This window comes from Choristoneura fumiferana, chromosome 9 (genome assembly GCF_025370935.1).
Source record: "Choristoneura fumiferana chromosome 9, NRCan_CFum_1, whole genome shotgun sequence".
In the NCBI taxonomy this organism is placed as follows: Eukaryota; Metazoa; Arthropoda; class Insecta; order Lepidoptera; family Tortricidae; genus Choristoneura; species Choristoneura fumiferana.
The window spans coordinates 6,184,202-6,205,658 of NC_133480.1; the positions used below are offsets into that span (position 1 = coordinate 6,184,202).

The 21,457-nt window shown below is 38.1% G+C and overlaps 1 protein-coding gene across 1 annotated transcript in view; it reads left to right on the plus strand.

The window, feature by feature from the left end:
• Positions 1-1,667: 1,667 nt before the first annotated feature.
• The window catches only part of Mhcl (Myosin heavy chain-like), a 176,971-nt gene continuing 157,181 nt past the window's right edge, over positions 1,668-21,457 (plus strand). The window contains exons 1-3 of the mRNA XM_074092030.1: positions 1,668-1,848; positions 10,567-11,802; positions 13,606-13,743. Coding sequence (XP_073948131.1) covers positions 1,678-1,848; positions 10,567-11,802; positions 13,606-13,743 — 1,545 coding nt within the window. The 5' untranslated portion in view covers positions 1,668-1,677. The remainder of the gene's footprint in view (positions 1,849-10,566; positions 11,803-13,605; positions 13,744-21,457) is intronic.

Genomic DNA, 21,457 nt, shown 5'->3' on the forward strand with positions numbered 1-21,457 from the left:
CCGTCACTCCTCGAGTATGCTAACTTGCTAAGGTGGAATAATAAATTGGTACTCAGGCTTAAATGCCAATTTATAAAACGCTAAACATCTTAGTAATGACGTTATTTTTGAAAGTGTGTTTCTGTGACTGCCGTCGCCCAAAATTTAATTAAGTTTTAGTACTTTTGAGTGTTGTGTCCATTTGAAGTTGGGCAGCAACTTTCTTAAAGCAGGTAATTAAATTAATATTGAATATCAATGCGAATAAACTTGTAAAAAAAAAGAACAAGAAACTATTCAGGGACAAATTTAAAGACTACATTAAAGTCGGGTGAATTTTTGAAAATTTCTGATTACTTTGATAAAGAAACTACCGTGAGACTCACTCATATTAAATATATTGACCCGGATAACTCACGTCTTAAATCGAGTTTAGCTCGACATGTTTCAGGCTAATCCGTAGCCCTTCGTCTAAACTCGATTTAAGACGTGAGTTATCCGGGTCAATATATTTAATATACTTTGATAAAGTAAAGTAGTGGCCTAGTGGTTTGACCTATCGTCTCTCAAAGGGTCGTGGGTTCAAACCCTGGCTCGCACTCTGAGTTTTTCGAAATTCATGTGCGGAATTACATTTGAAATTTACCACGAGCTTTGCGGTGAAGGAAAACATCGTGAGGAAACCTGCACAAACCTGCGAAGCAATTCAATGGTGCGTGTGAAGTTCCCAATCCGCACTGGGCCCGCGTGGGAACTATGGCCAAGCCCTATTGTTCTGAGAGGAGGTCTGTGCCCAGCAGTGGGACGTATATAGGCTGGGATGATGGATGATGATAAAGTATGGGATGTCATCATGAAATTAGTAGCACAAAGGTTCCACCCTGAAAACCACCAAAAGTTTATGTATGAGGCCATCTCTCGGTGTAGTTTAGTTCTTCATTATTATTACGCGTGGCATTATCTCGAAGTTAAATAATTTACTCAAATGGCTTATTCAAGGCTCAACACAAACTCCTACATTATTCCAAAGTAATTTCAAGTTTGGTGCTGAACGAGCGAAACAATAACTAAGTTGGAACATTTTCTGCATTGATGTGGCTAGGCTGCGTCTATGAAATTGGATACTACGAGTAACTACGTGGTTATGGAGTCGTATAAATAAGTGTTAATCAGAATTCTATGCCGATTAATATACTTGCACCTAAAAGAGTTAGAATTTAAAATAATGATGGTTGATCGTGATTTGTATTGATATTTTTTAGTTTTTATTTTTGGTATCTGCTAGTGAATATTTTGATAATTTTAGGGGTAGGTAACGATTTTATAAAGCAAATAAGGGACGCGCATATTATAAAAGATTCACAGCCTAAGAGCGATTTCGCAGCACATCCGATTCGAATCTGATCCGAATCCATGAAAACACGGACTAGTCGTAGAACGTTAAACGCACTAGGACCGTTATTCGCTTGTATTTGGTATATGTAGTTTACGCACTTAGATCCGATTTCACTATACAAATAGTCCTACAACTATTCCGGACCGTATTTTGCTCGGATTCGGAGCGTTGTAGTGGTTGTAGTGCTACACCGCTCTAAGAATTAGATTAAAATAATGCACGAATAGAAATTGTGCTTGAAAGTCACAATTTCACTTCAAATCAAAAATTAATGAACGTTTTCTTTTCAGAGCCCGGTCGCCATGTTTAATTTCATGAAGAAGTCGGCTGTCCTCGCTGGCGGCGACACGGGAAGCTTCGAAGAGCGGGACGGGGAAAAGGAGAGGAGAAAGAAAGAGAAGAAAGAACGGAAGGAGCGGGAGAAGAGGGAGCGGATAGCGGGCGGGCTTGAGGAGCCGCTTAGGCTGGAAGAGGTGAGCATGTTATGTCGTCGAAGTTGCTGTTTAATGAGGGTTTTTCGACAGGCGAAACATTGCTAAATGGCGCATCGTAAGGTCCGTTTGACATTTCTGTCACGCGTATTATTGGATAAATATCCAAATGAGCCAATCGCAAGCAAGCAAGACTGAAACGTCAAACTGACCTCACGATACTAACGCCATCTAGCGATATTTCGCCTGTTGAAAAACCCTCATTGTTATTTGGGTGTATTTTTGGGTTAATATCACCTCGTCTAAAAAGCAGCTGGTCTAAGTAGCAAGTGGTCTAAAAAAATTCAAGTGTCTTGCTATTACGGCTCAAGAGACAGAGCCCTGTGACAGACAGGCGGACGGACAGACAGACAGACAGCGGTATCTCACTAATAGGTCCCGTTGGCACTCTTTAAGTAATAAATGGATGAACGGGAAATGACTAGACATTCGGGGAACTTTTTACACTGCTACTTGGACCAGTTGCCTCTTAGGCCATTTGCTACTTACAGTTAGCTTCTTGCCACTTCCTAGTAGCGTATTTTCGGGAAGAATGTTTAACGGTACAGTGTACCTGCGTTATGATAGATGCTTCATGCGAATTTTGTGTAAGGATGATCGCATTCAAAACAAGGCCAGCTGACAGGCGATAATAGAAATAATCCTAGGCACTTATCCAAAAATGAAATTCAATTTATAGTACCATATTGTCAAACCTCACTAAGCAGCTTTGTGATCGTTAGATCTCTCACCTATATACGTCTCGTCTCTAGTGCAGATTGGGAACTTCACATGCACGCACACACCATAAAATTATTTCGAAATGCACGTTTCCTTTACCAAAAAGCTCATGGCAAATTACAAATGTGCACCTACCGTCCAAATAACTCACGAGACCGGACTCGAACCCACGACCTGCACGAGAGGCCATAGGTCAAAGCCAGGGAGCGAAACTTTGATGCCGGTGACAGCCGTATGACGTCAAGCTTCATACAGTGTTTTATCGAGATTATAGATAATCACTAACAACTTATTTGCCTCTTTAGTTTACGGATATTTTATTGACACTTGAGGCGGCCAGTACTTATTTATAAAAACATCCTATATGTCAATTGGCGTCATAATGACGTCACCGGCATCAATTCGCTCCCTGGTCAAAACACTAGGCTACCACGGGATGGCTTTTATAAATCGCAGTTTGAATATCATCGTTCATGCGAGTGGTTGCCGTGGTGGCCGAGTGGTATGGCCTATGGCCTCTCAAGCAGAGGATCGTGGGTTCAAACCCCGGCTCGCACCTCTGAGTTTTTCGAAATTCATGTGCGGAATTACATTTGAAATTTACCACGAGCTTTACGGTGAAGGAAAACATAGTGAGGAAACCTGCACAACAAACCTGCGAAGCAATTCAACGGTGTGTGTGAAGTTCCCAATCCGCACTGGGCCCGCATGGGAACTACTGCCCAAGCCCTCTCATTCCGAGAGGAGGCCTGTGCCCTGCAGTAGGACGTATATAGGCTGGGATGGATGCGAGTGGTTTTGCGAGTCCCCCATTGCAAGTTTTATGACCACATTTTACCATGATTATTAGCCAAAGAGGACTTAACCGTTACGATATAATACTTTCAATTTATAAAACATATGTTTAGGCCAAGATTACACGCCCACCCATCGGCTATTCAAAACAATCCGCTTAGTAATCAAACGGAGATAAAACTCCAACTATAGTTCTTTACGAGCGCTTCAGAAGTGAATTGGTTTTCGTAGCAACGGTCACCTTTTCTATTCCACTCCTATATGAGTTTTCTTCAACATATGCATAATATTAGGTTTAAGTTTTTTTTTTTTTCAAGGCAAAAGCCTCCCCTTCTCTGGCTTCATGAAAATGTTGCCAGTCCGACTGAAATCGCTCCTAATCGTCCCGCCGTAATAGTCCTGATTTAAAAAGAAAAGGATAATTGCTAGATTTTTAAAGTACAGTCGAGTACATAAACTTGTGAGAAAAATTTGATCAAAAATATCTGAACACGCTTCTGCGCCGTTAACAGTGTTCAAATATTTTTGATCAAATTTTTGCTCACAAGTTTATGAACTCGACTGTACACGAAACTATAGATTATATCTTAAAATATATCTGAAGTAAATGGTTTTCTGCTTGCCTACTAGTTCTGTGAAGAGCCCCTACAATGAGACCTATGTATATTAGGCTGAAATATGATGTTGATGATGATGAAAGTCGTTTCTGGGAAATTGCATACGTTTTTATAATAAAATTCCAAAAAATATTATAAATGAAACAGATACAAAATTCAGATCTATTGTCAAGAAGACATTAATACTTATCTAAGGCGTATTATAAAGTTAATGATTATATCATGGACAGGGATATTTGGAAATAATTCCGATCCGCATTAGCGATCCTTCAAATAGCGAACCAACTGTGTTAAAAATAAAGTTGTGTTAGATACTTATGATGTATAGATATAATTTAATAATATTGTAAATCTGTTTAAAAAAATATACCTTGTTGAGTTTCTTGCCGGATTCTTCTCAACAGAGGTTTTTCCGAACCGGTGGTAGTTTTTTTGCTTGTTTTAGCCTAAATTGAATAAAGATATTTTGACTTTGACTTTGAAATGTTTGTCACGAATTTTAAGTTCATCGACAAAATTATTTCCATACATTGATCGATGGTCAAAGTTTACCCCGTCGATAGGGGGACTTGAATGAACAATTCTGATGAAAACACTGAAAAGTGTTGAGTCAAACTAATCTAACCTTTAGCTGAAATATTCCGGATTGATTTTAGAAAACTTGTCATCATATCGTCACTAAGACTTTTAAATAAACTCGTACCTCAAAATCTTTTTTTTTCTGAGTGAATTTTATGAACAACTTTTAATAATTTACACTATTTTATCGAAGCTTCTGAAAATCTTGAAATTTTATTTTATTAATAATTTCTCTAATTTTTTGACCCGACTTCATAAGACGTTCTATGGAGTCAATCTAAATGATCAAATTGTGGTCACACCTTACAGGTTGATCAGTACGTGCGGATCAATAAATCGATAGAAAAGTTATGCGCGATTTGCATGAAATAATGATAGCAGTCAATTGACAGATAAGTTGACCGTGGTTAAGGACGAACCCGTTTACGGAGTTCGATAAACTGGTTTTATATTTTTTCGATAAATGTAAATTAATTGTTTTCTCTTATGTTCATATTTTAAAGAGTATATAAGAACTTGACGTTAATCTGGGAAACAATACAATACAATAACTCTTTATTGCACACCAACACATAGCAAGCAGTACAGAAAACAGGTATATACTTACACAAATTGAAATTATTATTAAATATTTATTATATTGAGGAGTGCAAAGTAAATTTGGTTTCGACCTCGACGACGATAAAGCAAGTGAGATACTTCCTTAACAATTGACTGGCATTAGAAAAAATATATGTTACGAAACCTGATAACATACGACAAGGTCCCCTCTTATTGGTCATATTATATATATAATACAACTAAGGTTTTTATTATTAAATTATTATGATCATGACACGAGATACAATCTCTTATTTGCGTTCACCTGCTGATAGATAAATCAATGACGTCAACCATAAAATATAGCCCCATAGTCTATGAAATACCTCGTGAACAAAGTATCCGTATCGCGAAACTGATTGTTTGAAATTCTGCAATGTTGATCTTATTAAAGGTTGCCTTGCAAAAGAACTATTTTTATCCGGCGAAATCTTACAAAATCATTACATATTTTAAGCGAAAGGTCAAAAGTTTTGACATAAGCTTAACCTTTAAAAATAATGTAATGTAGATATTCGACGTTGATGTAAAATCGGCTACTCTCTGTGATCAAATCATTGACATCTATGTACTAGACTGCATGTTTCTTACATCAACACGGCGCACAAAATTAGTTTACCGTGACAGGGGTTGTGTCAAAGTAAGTAGGTAATATTGATGATTGATGAGCCGCGCGTTTTTTTCTAAACAGCCAGTCTAGTACCGTAAGGTACATAGATGTCGATGAATCAAATAGTCTAATTTGTAGAATAAAATGTCAAGATCTGAACATTCTTAAAGTTTGTATTAATCTAATAGACATAGTTTGACGGGTGTTTGCGAGGTTAAACATGGTAATCAAGTTCCAAAGACATTACTAAACACCACTCTTTACCCTAACAAGGAATTCCTTCAAGATGTAGCAATAGGTCATACGGCACTGGTTTCGATTCAACATCAACAGACGTTCCGTAACGTTGCACAATAACTTTAGAATAATGCTAGGCAATAAGACGAAGTAAACTGACGACCTGCGTACTAGGGTAATAGGAATAGGTCAGAAGCCGGATGAAAAATCGATGCAAAAATTGTTATTCTCACACTGTTTCCGTGTCATCGGATAGACGAGTATTTTTTATCTATTTATCTTTCTCTCCATTCCCGTATTCACATTAAGATATAGGTGTAAACTCACGACTAGGGGTTAATTGTTAATTCCTTATGTCAGCTCAAACTTCAAACCGAGACTACCTACTCATTTGTCCTATTCTCTCAATGAGAAAAGCATCGTGTTTTGGTGTCAACTGACCCTAAAATTTGTTACGCTGTTTTATTTTCTGTTTTAGCTTTGACGTTTCATTTTCTAGCCTATGGTTTCCGTACAAAAAATTTGCCAATTTTGAGTAAGTAGAATGACCTATCCCTTTCAATAAGTTCGTTGCTTTCTAAAGCCGAGTCTCCACTGAGCGAGCCGCCGTGCGAGATAAGCGCATGCATGTGGCATGATTTTGTTGGAAAATCTCACCGAAAATGGCTGCAATGCGAGGCGGCTCGCTCACTGGAGACGGAGACCCGGCTTAACAGCATCAAAATTCAAAGTTGCCGACATTACTTTTCGTGTGGCTAAAGCACGATGTAAAATGTTGCTAGTTGGGCGTAATTATACGGTTTCCCGATGGAAAAGCATGCCAACCATTACGCTATTACGATCAATCAGTATAATAAGGTATCTATTGATTGATGCATAATAATGACAGTTTCAAGCGCGCATCGATAACGCTGAAATATTATCTTTTATCGTTGACGATTTACTTTTAGTGATCGATTGAATTGATCGTCGATAAGTGGTTCATGCTCTCTTTTCCAAGAGCTAAATTGCGGTAAGTCTAGGTTCAATCTTCTCGGAGTTCATAGTAGGTAGAGTTGTTTTTCAAATCAAATCAAATCAAAATAATTTACAATACAATACAAATATTCTTTATTGCACACCATAAAGCAGTACAAAAAACTTATAATATAAACACTTAGATTCAGGGTAGTCAATAGGCGGTCTTATCGCTTAAAAGCGATCTCTTCCAGACAACCATTTGAATTTATTTTCGGATAACTGAGTAGATCCAAGTATTGTTAGTGTATACAATATTCTTATGAGACTATGGTAGTAAGCAAGTTTTTGTTAGGAAAGAAACGATATACCTACCTAGTTGAAACATTTAATTCTTGACCCGTGGTAGAATGTGCTCACAGTAAGTGTCAAAATTATTTTTCTTTTCTGACAATGCGTCACTGTGACATTTTATATGAAAAGAGTCCACTATGAGTCACGATTTAGTTTATTCGATATTTTTCAGGGGGACACCACACTGCTAGGAAAACTTATTTTAAACTTTATCGTTTTATCTCTGTTTTCCAGTGTTCTTTAACCATTGCTTTAAAAGGTGTTCGTCTTTGTACTATTTTAAAGTCATTAACCACAAGTATAGTCCCCAGAATGTGCCGAGTTTTAGCGTAGGTATATACGGTATTTACAACTTAATGGGAATCCAACTTGATGGTCCAGAAGGCATATTTAAAGTATTCACAAGAATCGTCATTTTCTTTAAAATAACAAGTGGCCTCCACGCTTATGTTTCGTGGTATTTCTTTGACGATTACATCAGCGACTTTAAGATCATCATCAGTGTTATGTGCACAAAGCGTAGACAAGGAACAGTCGTAAGAAATGCCATAAAAGTTAATGTTACATTCTATTATTTTGCCGCCAATTATAGTAACGATCTTGCATTTTCTCCGGATGTGGCTATTTATTGATTGCATCTACCAATTTAGCAATTTAACTTTTCATGCGACTTGTAAAACATCTTTACCTTTATCTTATTCCTTACCTAGAGACTTGTGGATAAATATGTTGATTTAAGTACAGTCATTAAGTGCAAGCTCAGAATAGATAATAGTTGTGCAAGTGGAAAATTGATAACTTCAAATTATAAGCCCATGCAGAAAAATACCTGAACTTATTGAGTATTTAATTTTGCTCCTAATTATAAAAGGCGAAATCGATTGCGGACTTCAGTAATTTACAACGAAAATAAATTCGGTTCTTAATATTTTTCAGCACAATCACATTTGGACAAATAATTTTTGGTCCGAATTCGAATTAGTCAATTAAAGTTTAACTTGTATTATATATAAACATTAGGCTAAGTACTTTTCTAAGCTAAACTGTGAACAAAAGCTTAGTATTAGTGTTGAGGAATATTGGGCAAAGTAAAGCTAATTAAAGGTATTGAAATATCATTAAGTACCTACATAGATATCGATGGAAAACATGTAGATGACCTTAATTGATAGATTACAACCACACATTTTCAGTTACGAGCTTAACGCTTCAATAGTGGACAAGAGCGTCTTAGGAGGAAGGAGGGAGGTACATTGCAATAAATTGTTCATAAAAGTTCCTCTTTAAAAGCTGCTATTTTCGAAACATACCACTTTCCTCCTAATATTTACGCGGTATTGAAAACATTGCCATTCGTTATTTACTTACACATCATATCCAAAACAATGCTGCCGCTAACGGTGTCTGTAACATAGCCGCTGGGAGAGTTTGTGCCGTCACGGTCGCCGCACGCGCAACCAGTGTCCGTACAGTTTATACACTTGTCGCAAACACGTTTATCGAGGCCAATAGAATTGACACCCGATATCACGAAGCCCTTATTTCATTTTAATACTTAGACTAGTTTTCTGATGCTTCTATGACATTTTTCCTTTAGAAATGTAGGGATCATGTTATTTGCGGGTGGGTTGCGATAAAAGACAGAAAAATTAAATTAAGCTAGTTGCAAAGTAGACCCTGTTATAGATTAGGTACTAAGTGTACCTCTGACTCTTTCTTGTTTAGTTTGTATAACTATAATATCTATCTTTTGCATAGATATTGATAGAAAGTGTTTGATATAATTCCGTCATATGAAAACTACAATAAAAATATCAACACGCAACACGATTTCTTTCTCTCTAAATTTCAATTATTATATATACTCAATTGTTTGTAACTTAGACACATTCGTAGTAAGGTTAAACACCTGTTATTATATAGTGCAATGTGTTCCGTAAAAATACAATAACATGTTTTATAAACACGTAGTGTAAACAAAAAACAATAATATCATTGTTTGAATGCACGACTACGAAAAACTGTCTAGTTCTATCTAGTCTAGGCCAATAGTGCAATTGAAACGGTTCAGTCATGTCGGATTTGATAGATGCGAATTTAAAGAGTCTTAAAATGTTTAATTTTGGTGCTAGAGTTTTGGTGATTTCGTCATTTGGCTTGATGAAAAAGGTACAGTAGTTAAATATGTGTATATATACGTACTCGTATAATAAGTAATAAAAACAATAATATATGTTGCTCTGGAGCATCCCTAGTGTGTAGATACTATAATAGGCCAGTATTTTTCTTTATCCGAAACTATTGCAATTTAATTTGCAAGATAAGTAAAACTTTTATCTTAAACTTGGCACACTTAAAATAATTAGCATTTTCGGTGATTACTCCTTTCACTGACGCCATAATTTGGTTTTAATGCTGTTTTTGGTTCTTAGAAATTTATCAGAGCGGACACAAAATAACTTTTAATTCCAAGCAATGTTAGCTCGTGCAATGCTTCGGCGTTTAATCGTCGCTGCTTCAAAGGTTTTTGCGGTTTCTGCTTAATTACCAACGAATGCGGCTAAAAGGTCGACTTAAATTCAAATAATTCTGATTCAATAAAGCAACCGTAGAACTTCAATTAGAGCACGGCCCACCATTATTGGAAGTTTTTACACGTATCGTAAATTATTCGTAAGACCTTCTCGCTTACAAATATGCAGCCAAGCTGCAAAATTGACAATTATGGGACGAAAATACATCAAGAGTCCAGTTTTGCAGATTGTTGTATTCTTATTATAAGCCTTGGCTGTGGTCGAGCACGCTTCGCTCAGAATGTGGCTTTTTGCAATAGCAGGAACTTGTCGGGTTTCATCACTATTCAATACTCACTCTGCGGCGCGAAACCGAAAGTCAATTATATCTGTATAAATCCAATTTGTAATCACTCTGCACTGCGTATTGTGTTCATAATGAATCCTCTCTTCCGATCACCAGTGTGAACGATATCAGCTGTTTAATAAATTGCAGCCGAGTTGTTTCATTTCATTCATACAATCGGGACGATAGTGATTATGACTCGCCAATTGATCGATAGATTATAATCTCGACATGTATTAGTTTTGAATTGCCCTGTCATTATATCCATTGCATTAACAATGATCGTCTTGTTTTGTTAAAACGGTTTAACCCTCATTGTCCTTCAGTCGTGTTTTGCATGATTGAATCACTCAATGCGTTTTTTATTCGCAGGTTCGACGATCTCTCAAATTACGCGGCAGGCGCAAAGAGAAGGAGAAACTCCCCTCCGGCATCACAGCTGATTACACCGCTTCATTGTTTGCTCATCTCGAGCAAGACTCTAATTACTCCAATTATCCGCTAATACCTACTTCGGGATCTAACTCCAATCTGAGCGATGAAAATAACCACCTTTCCCCCGGATACCCGACCACACACGCGTGGAATAGAAAAGAAGGCGTCTTACAATCGGATAGCTCGGAGACATCTTTAAATTCGTTGAACAATCCCAACAACGCTAATACCAGCCCACGACAGCCGCAAGTTCTACCTCCCATACCACCGAGACCACCAAAACGTGGCATCCTAAAAGGACCTCGACTTAGTAATACTAGTTCTAATTCCCAAGAAAGCAATATACCAACAGCAGACACCGTTGATTATGTGAACGGTCAAGATTCCAACGTACTAGCACGTAACACCCAGCAAAATGAAATTATTTCTTATGGCATACCGCCCTCCAAAAGCACTTCGTCGAGCGACGATATGCAGCAAGTACAAAACTTCACGAAAAAGGTCATTCATAGTCCTGTTGAAAATCAAGTGAAAAGTAATTACAAGAACAACGCCAGCAACCCGTCTATTACTACACAAGACATGGACGAGGTGGCGAAAACTAATGGGAACAGTTATTTAGGAGTCACTTCGACATCTCCGAGTGCTGACTCTTTGACTGATACAACGACCAATTCTTCCTTCGCCACACCACCGTTTTCTACCTCTCCTGTTGGTGAATCCCAGGGCTTCCATAGATGGTCGCGAATCAGCAATTTCGAAGATGTTTACTTACCATTGCCCCCATTAAAGCCGCTGTTACTTCCTAAACCGAGAGTTTTAAAGATTCAGAGACAGAAAGCTCCGCGGAATGATTTTGGATTCAGCCTCCGTCGGGCGGTTATACAGGAAAGAGTTTTTGGTGATGAAACTAAGGAATTGAATGGTCACGAAGATAACGGCTTAACCAATGGCGAGAGCAAGTGCAACGGTAATACTGGTAACGGTGTTGTTAGTAAAGTGGTCCAAAAGGCAGTGATTCTAGCTGAACCAGGGTCTTATCCGGGAGCTAGCGAGTCAGGCCTATTACCTGGCGATAGACTTCTGGAAGTAAACGGGGTCAATGTTGAAGGAAAGAGCCGAGAAGAGGTTATAGACCTCATTAAAAGCAGCAACGAATCTGTCGCGATAAAGGTGAGTAATACTTTTATTACGTGTTTATTTAGTGAGCCTAAATTAAGATATCGTCATAAAAGTTAAATTTATGAAATTTTCACTTTTTACAATCTTTATTCGGTAAAAATTTACTGTATACGAGTGAAAGGCACTTAAACTGGTAAACGGTTAATAACAGTAATTGGGTAACTTTTGAAATCCAATAGTGCACTGCACTGCCTGTCCCTAACTAATAACAAAGCGTCAGTTCAATCAATAAATAAAACATTAATTTTTGTTTAGATGAATTGCCTCATCTCACTGGCTAAACATAGCTATAACAGTTATTAATGATTGGTTATTTAGCGTCAAAGTATTTTGATGATACTCTTTACAGCTTTGAAATGAAATTAATTTATGGTGAAGCCAAATTATTTGATTTACATTGGTTTCGTTACTATTTTAACGGTTTACTTAAATACAATACAAGGTAATGAGCAGTCGGTAGTCGCGGTTGTGTTTTATGAAATGCAGTCTCTGTACTGGCCCAAAGTTACTCTCCAAATTTAGATATTTGATTCGGTAAAAGAACTTGTTATGTTCTTATTCGAACAAATGATTTCACGAATTCGTAGAGCAACATAAAATTCTAAATGTAAACAATACAATTCAAAATACTTTAAATTTGGATATTGACTTAAAAGAAGCCAGGATTATTTTTACCGCTAAAACGCCTACTTTATGAGACTGCCCTAGAAAAACCCTAGAAAAGTCCTAGAAAATTCAACGGGATATAGTAGGTACTTGAATAATTTATGTAAAAAGCACGTGTGGACAACACGCAACTTTCCCCCGTGACGGTATTTACCAAGAACCACTTTCGTGCTCGACTGGGCTTATTCAGGTCTCTGTACCGTGTGATGTCTTAATAAAAGATAATCCAAGTGCAAGTGTTCGTAGCCTCGATTTGGTGCGCGACTGCAATCGAGTCGATAGCTTGCTATAATTATTATTTGGAAGCAACTAGTCGCTGTTTATTAACTAAGCTGGGTTTGAGATGTTTTGCAAAAAAGGCACAACGTAGGTACTGTCACCAGCACCTATATCCAACACAAAAAACTTGCATAATATCTAATACGACTCTATTTCTAGCGCCGGTAGGACGAGTCAGATATTTTTGTACGTTCCGCTGTAACAGATATTAGGTAATGCAGGCGACTGTATAAAGTAAGTACGGTCAGCCAAATTCTAAGCTAAATAGGGCTAATCAACTTCCTATCAAATACATATGTTACTAAAGTTGAACTTCCAAGCCATAGTCGAAGTCTCGTCTTATCGGCATTATCATTTATCATTATCACTTTAGGGTGGTAGACCACATATTTGGCTGATGGTATTTTCATAACATCTATTGCAGTATTTTAGACTGTCTCGGTCATTATTAATTTTATGAATTAAATTCGGGTTTTGTTCTACGTACTTTGCTTTTAACGAAGCTCGATATTTCGGCACAATTGAATGCGCCATGATCACGAGACGACTCAACGTCGTCTACGTAAGGTAAGCGGAACAAAACCCGAATTTAATTCATATAATCTATAGCAGCATTAGCAGTATTGTCTTATCTCCGTCTAGATACCATAATCAAAGACAGAATAATTCTTGCGAAGCCTAAGGGTAGTAAGATAGTATTTATAATCCTAGCAATAGGTAGTCATTTACAGCCGCGGGTTCACGGTGGATGCAGGCCGCTTCCAAGTATAGAGGAGGCCTATGTCCAACAGTGGACGTCCTAATGCTGATACGATGATGATGAGTGGCTTACCCCGTTTATGTGAACAGGTGCAACCGATAGCGGAGCTGTCAGAGTTGTCTCGTAGACGCGCCGTCGACGGCGGGGGCGACGTCGAGCTATCAGACAGCAACGTCCGAGGAGGCACGCTCAGTCGCTCCGGTAGCCGACGTTTCACCAACACTCAGGTAAGTTATCAGCTTCCGATATTTCAACGCATTTGCCATGAGTCCAGTTGCTGCCCGCCACCTTTTTTATATCGTCTCTCCATCTCATTTTTTGCGGTCTGCCCACTGGTCTCTAACTGAGTGGAAGAGTTTGAAGGAGGCCTACACCAAGAATTTAGTAGAAGAAAGCTGAGAAGAAGAAGGGAATACTAGTGCCATGATCACGAGTAGACTGAAGAAATTGCGGGTGAATGTTAAGGTTCACTAATGTCTAAACAAATATTTTTTTTCTAATGATTCGTTTCGCAAATGTTTCATTTGGCCAAATGCATTTTGTTCTGAAACTGTAAATGTTTCAGGACATTTATAAAACTAACTTAACCTACAGGGTTCTACACTGTGGTCTTGAAACAAATCCTGAATAGTAGACAGTTTCAGGATAAAATGCATGGCGAAATTAAAGAATACCGGATGTTAATGCTGAGTAGACCGAGCTCTCTATTATCTACGCTGTTTTGGTAGCGTTCTAGACGACACGGCGACGCAGTGTAGCCTAACCTCTAAATTTCTTTAAACGAAGCCCGTAAGATCATAAAGTTTTAGATTGAACCTGCTTATTTAAATTCCTCAAGTCTATCCAATTGGCAAATGTTCAAATACGGAACGAATACAAAATTTAATAAGCCGATGAATGAATTGAAACCGCAATGTAGATTTGCCGTTTTAAGTTGTTTTTTCGCGGTGATCTGGTATTGGAATTGCCCCAGAAACTAAAATGAGAAATACTTATGTTTGGCAGTGGTTGAATACGATTGAATGAGTGAAAACTATTTTATTTATAGAGCGAAGCTTGAGATATAAATGTTGATCGAATGTAGAGTCAACTCGTCGTCAGCGTCGGCTCTAACCCTTGATTAAGGTAAAGCAAGATTCTCTACACCGCTTCCGCGCTATAAAAATTTTATTCTGCGCTGGAAACTGGAAAATTAGCGCTTCTTGCCATCTGACGCCTAGAACGACCGCTCCTCTTGCTTTACCCCAGAGCCGTCGCTGAAATAATTCTTTGTTCCATTAATTATGATTACGTATAAACTGAATTATATCATTATCTTAGTAGAAAATATAAGGTGAACGCCCTCCGACTGATTGCAACAAGATTGCAACTATGCAAGCCGTCACACAATATGAAACGCCTATCGCATTACGTCACCCCGCAAGCTATTACAGTCGCTATAACACGTGAAGCACGTCAAAACAATCGGGACGCAAGTCAACTGGGGGGCTACTACGAAATTCGAAAATCGAAGGTCGTATCGTACCGTCCCTCTCACTCTCGTATTAAATAATAAGTGTCAGCGGGACGGCAAGATACGAAGTTCGAATTTTGTACTTCGTAGTAGAGGGCCTGGCGCCGAGGGCCCTTGCCGCAACTTGAAGTCTATTGCCACAAAATTGTTGTAGATTTTCCGGCATGATCGAACAATTGACTGAAGCAATAACTATTGCCTGTGTTGAACAAATGAATTGATTATTATCATAAAAAAATCGTGATCTTACTTAACACAGGAAGACAGTTTCAGTTCGATAGATAAAGTGTTTGTTATTTCCATAAAGAATAAGAAAGAAGAATAATAAATTTTTTTTTTAAACCACAGTAAAAAAACATTCCTATTAAAAGATATCCGGTGGACCCCAAACTAGGCCTATATCTCGGGACCCTCGGGAGTGCGTTTAGCAAATTAGATACAAACAGAAAACAAAAAGACAAGAAAAGAATATTATTAATAATAATTTATTACAAAGAAAAGCATAAATTTACATTCAGTTTCAAACATGCGTTAAAAATAAGGGTTTGAAGTATCAGGTCGTAGATACATTGTTGTCTTTCATTCCGGGTCGGCAAATACGGAGTAGATACCACATACCACAATAGCAAATACCACAACGCACCCGAATCCTGAAAGTCTCCGCTACGCTCCGCCTCAACTATTATCAATAAAACCATTTTTGTCATAGTATTTACTCATCCAGTGTGTAACCGCAAATTTGTCTTTATTTAGGGGTGATGTTTTCTTCTCTTTATAAGGGGTGTCCTAAGTTTGTTGTTCGTAACAAATAGAATGAGGAAAACATTGTAACACTATTTATTAAGGATAGTATACTTTCTTGTAGAATGGACAGGAAAAATAAATTAGAGGTCGTAAGTCTTTGTCAAAAAGATCGGGAGAGTTGGGGTGCCCTGACAGAGCTTGGTGAGGTTGCAGTATGAATTACAAATGGCTCATGAAATATTTATATTTAGAGTAATGTTACAACTTGAAGGAACCGAATTGAGACTGTAGATTATGTAGATACTTTAACAAATTGAAATATATACTTAATAGGTATACTGACTGATAATGATGAATTATAAACATCGTAATGGCTAATGGCTGTTCTCATTATAGTTGCAAAATTGCGTTTTGATCCGTAGAGCTGCTTGTAAATTAGAATGAAACAACGTTTGTATGGGGACGCGAGCTTGCGGGGGACTCTTAAATAAATAAGTACCTATATAGAAAAATTGCTGTAGCTTGTGACAATGGTAAATTAATTTTACCACTTTTCTTCTAAAGTTACCTACTTATTCACTTCATAAGCTCAAACTAAACCGTTCCTAAGACCGAAAACTATTCACTTAAACGAACTTAAGTATCCAGATTTCAACTTCAACACAAAAAGTCTCCGTTATTTTCACTCGTCAGTGCAGATATTCGCCGTGGTGGCCTAATCGTTTGACCTATCGCCTCTCAAGCAGAGGGTCGTGGGTTCAAACCCCGGCTCGCACCTCTGAGTTTTTCGAAATTCATGTGCGGAATTACATTTGAAATTTACCACGAGCTACGGTAAAGGAAAACATCGTGAGGAAACCTGCACAAACCTGCGAAGCAATTCAATGGTGCGTGTGAAGTTCCCAATCCGCACTGGGCCTGCGTGGGAACTATGACCCAAGCCCTTTTGTTCTGAGAGGAGGCCTGTGCCCAGCAGTGGGACGTATATAGGCTGGGATGATGATGGATGATGAGTGTAGATATTTGGCAAAAACCAACGTCAATAAGATTCCTCAAATAGTGAGGCCTAGAAAAGTAGGGTGTTAACAATCAATCAATCGGATGTAGCGATTATACAACATTTATAGGCCAATGGTCATTCAACCAATAATTACAGATTAATTGAAGCAATTAAGAACGAATTGCTTGTGTAAATAACCGCCCATCAACACTATGCTATTCTTTAAATAGAATTATTGATCATAGCTCCTAAGTATACCTATAGGATAAAGTAGACATTATAGTGATTGGGGACTCCAACGATTTCGATGAAATTTGGTATGTAGGGGTTTTTGGGGACGAAAAATCGATCTAGCTTGGTCTTATCTCTCGGAAAACGCTGATTTCCGTTTTAGTCCGAGCGAAGCTCGTCGCCCAGGCACTGTTTAGTTAATGTCGTAAATATAACCACTGAAAATACTTTAACAGCATCTAAATCCAACTAATGAGGATTCTGTGACAGGCTAGTTGGCGTTATCGTGAGATCCGTTTGACAACTTTGACATTTATTTTGCGTCACGTTTGTAAATGAGCCAATCACAAGCAAGACTGCAACGTTAAATCGGACCTGTCGATACTAGCGCCATCTAGCGATATTTCTGTCAAGAAACACTCATTGTCTCCATCTAACTTAATGTGCCAGTAAATATTTACCTCGACAGCAGCGAACTATCTATCTGACATCAAAGCCAACTTGAGTGTACATGGGGTTCTCAAACAACCGCAAAGTCTAGCACAAGTATACGTAGGTAGTTACGTGTGTAATATGCATAGTGTAGGGTACACAAGGACCCTTGTCATAGACTGAGTGGCTGGATTGAATAGGTCGCTGCTTGCAGGATACCCACTGTTCGGAGCTAACGACGTGCTTAAAAAACTACAGGTACTGGAATGCAAATATACACTCACAGAACAATATTATTCAGCAGAGTTCTAGAAGTTTAAATTAAAAAGCGTGAGACAAGAATTTAGTAATGCAATGTCGTTTGTAACAAAATAATACTGCTAATAGCAAAATTATAGCATGACTTACTTGAGCTAGTACCTATATAGGTACTAGCTTTTGCCCGCGGCTTCGCACGCGTGGAATTCGGTTATCGCGCGCTGTTTCCTCGGGAACTGTGCATTTTTCCGGAATAAAAAGTAGCCTATGTCACTCTGGACCATAAACTACCTCTATGCTAAAAATCAAAACGGACAAACATACAAACACACACACACTTTCGCATTAGTATGGATATATGTCGCTTACTATTTCTGGTGTACAATAAAGAGTCATAAAGAGTTGACAGACACGCACGTTTTATCGAAATCAATGTTTTATGACGTGCAAACGATGATCAACTTTAGAGTGCCTAGAGCTGTGCGTGCTTAGAGTACTATTTGTGCCATCAGCCAAACTCTGTATCTACTTACAGAGTTTGGCTGATGGTACAAATAGTAGATGAAATTAATTTAATAACTCTAGTAATCCTTTCTTAGTCACTGCACAACGCACACCTCACTCACAGCAGTGCAGCGATTAAGATTAGGTCTTGTCTTAATCGTTTCCCAGTACAACCCAATTAGTACAAAGACTTGCCACTTCAAAATATTAACACCGACATTCAAAACACCTATTAAAGTTACCATCACCTTCCAATTGCACGAGTTAGAAATGGACGGAAGTCCTTATCCCCGCGATAAACTTAGCCGGCAATCAATCTCCCTTCACGTGACTCATTCAACCATTCACTCATTCATTGTTACTGGCATTAGCGCATTAGCGGGGTCGCCCATTGTTTTGATTAGGGTCGATGTGGCTTACTATTTTGACTTGCGTTTTGAAAACACCCTATATGTAGTTACTTCGGGTGATGGGAATGGTTTTGCCTTTGCAGTTAAAGCTTTGGTAAGGTGAGAAGAAATGCACAGGTGAGCTCAGTAGATAGGTGTACACGGGGGTTAAAAAAGGACACAAACAGCGACTAAATAAGTCGCGGCTTCGTGCACGGCTACAGAAATTCGCGAACGCGCTGGTAAAAAATACAATAAATAATAATATAGTAATAAATATAATGGGACAATTGACACCAATTGACCTAATCCCAAACTAAGCAAAGTTCGTACTGTTAACAGGCAACTGATAAAATACTTAAATAGATAATTTATTACTTATTATATTAAGTACATATTAAATAAACATCCAACACACAAGAACAAACATTCGTAAAAATAAATTTTATAGAAAGTAAGTATACCTAAAGAAGGTTTTTTTTCCATTTTACTTCTTGGCATTGAAGCGAGGCTAGCAAAGATGAACAAGCTATACCTTTAATACATGTTAAAAATGTACAAAAATGTATGTACCTACCATCTGTAAATCTTACCTATATGTTAGCAAATAAATGATTTGGTCAATTGATTGTTATTGGTAAGGTAATAGTCTCTTTTTTTACAGGTAAGCCGATATTTATTACACGTATCTCTGTGTTTATTTACGATCATGACATTCATGACGTTCCTTTCAATCAACACTAATATAAAAGAGACACTACACGAGCGAGCGTTATCGTCCTATCATAAAACGGCACGCGACCATCGACCATAAGTTTTTTTTTTTTTTTTTATTCAACTGGATGGCAAACGAGCAAGTGGGTCTCCTGATGATAAGAGATCACCACCACCCATAGACACCTGCAACACTTGCAGATGCGTTGCCAACCTAGAGGCCTAAGATGGGATACCTCAAGTGCCAGTAATTTCACCGGCTGTCTTACTCTCCACGCCGAAACACAACAGTGCAAGCACTGCTGCTTCACGGCAGGATTAGCGAGCAAGATGGGGGTAGCAATCCGGGCGGACCTTGCACAAGGTCCTACCACCTGCAAAAAGATGAACTTATCTATCGCAAACGTAAATAAATAATACTAGTTCACGTAAGACATATTTTCTACGGGATAGTGACCGCGATTAGCCGCGTCGTAATATCGGGAGCTCGACAAAACTGACCGGATTGTTTATGCAGGACGGAACTCCTCAAAGGTTAATGGCATCAACTTGAAATTTGGTACGGAAATGTAGTTTTAAAAGTTTTTTTTTTAACAACAACTTATTTCTTTCAGGTCTAAACTGTGCTTAACTTATCGCATTGTCGTTTATCATGCACAATCCGGTCTGAACAGATGGACGCAAATAGTACTAAGAATATTGATAAGCTGATAGTCTTGATAGTAGGTTAGTGACCCGCGAGTCCGTCTAGACTAGGCTCCGCCCTACAGCCGTTAACCCTTTCGATCGAGCCCCGAACCTTGCCAGGGTCTATGCTACGAAGTGCTAAATTCGAACTTCGTATCATGCCGTCCCGCTGACGCTTATATTATTTAATACGAGAGTGAGAGGGACGGTACGATACGAACTTCGATTTTCCAATTTCGTAGTAGCCCCCACTAAACGTGTTCAATGTGTTTTCAGTCTGACGATCCCTTGAGGAGAACCAGCCTTATTTTAATTGTTTTCATTCACATAATGACATTTATAATAGAACATAATTGACATGACATTTAGAATTTTATTTTTTATAATTATTACTAATCTTATTACCTTTGACGACTTCAATACAAATTCTTATAACTGACATTTATGTAAATTATAATGTAATGAAATGATGTATTGAATGAATAAATAAACTAAACCACAGAATAAACTAAGCTAAACTATTTTCTACTTGCCTAGCTTCCCGTTTTATTCTGTTTAAAATCCCGGGTGTAATCATAGCTATGAATGAAAATCGCGCATTTAAAAAAATTTACTTAACGCCTGCCTTATTAATTCACCTACGCTATGCCTGCAATGCAAAACCTGCATACGTTAATATATGATGTATGTATGTAAATACTTTATTGTACATAAAACACAAAATAATACAAAAAGAAAACCAAAAGAGTACAAAGGCAAAGAGTATTAAATAACAATTCCGACCTATCACATTCTATTTTATGTATTTGTAGGAGCTTCCCCTAAGTACTAAACATCAATTTTAATTAGCACCCGCAGACCCATTGTAATAAAAGTGAGTCAAATTGACTTACGGTTTTCTTATCTAGGGGAGGAGTGACCACCCTCACCGTTTATTTTATGTATGTTTTTAGTGACTGCAGTGTCCAGGCATCCGGAATTTAAGGGCCGGATGTCCGCCGGTTAAATTGAGCCTTGGTCACAATACGTCACTGTGTTGGGTGTGTAGTATGGACTGCAGTGCTACTACGAAACTCGAAGTTCGTGTCGTACCGTCCCTCTCGCTCTCGTATTAAATAGTATAAGTGTCAGAGGGACCGCACGACACGAACTTCGAGTTTCGTAGTAGCCCTGCTGAAGAGACAGAGGGGCTACTAAAATTCGAAAATCGAAGTTCGGTCCGTCTCACTCTCGTTTTAAATAATATTAGCGTCAACGGGACGGCAAGATACGAAGTTCTAAATTGCACTTCGCAGTATCTATATCTATAGGCTAAGTAGTGTAAGAGGCTCAAGGGTGCCCAAAAATTTTGTGTCGATTATAGTACCATCAGCCAAATATGTGGTCTACCACCCTAAAGTTGATAATCGTTTGCATGTCATAGAACAATAATGCCAATAGACGTGTCTGTCAACTTGAAAGTTCGACTT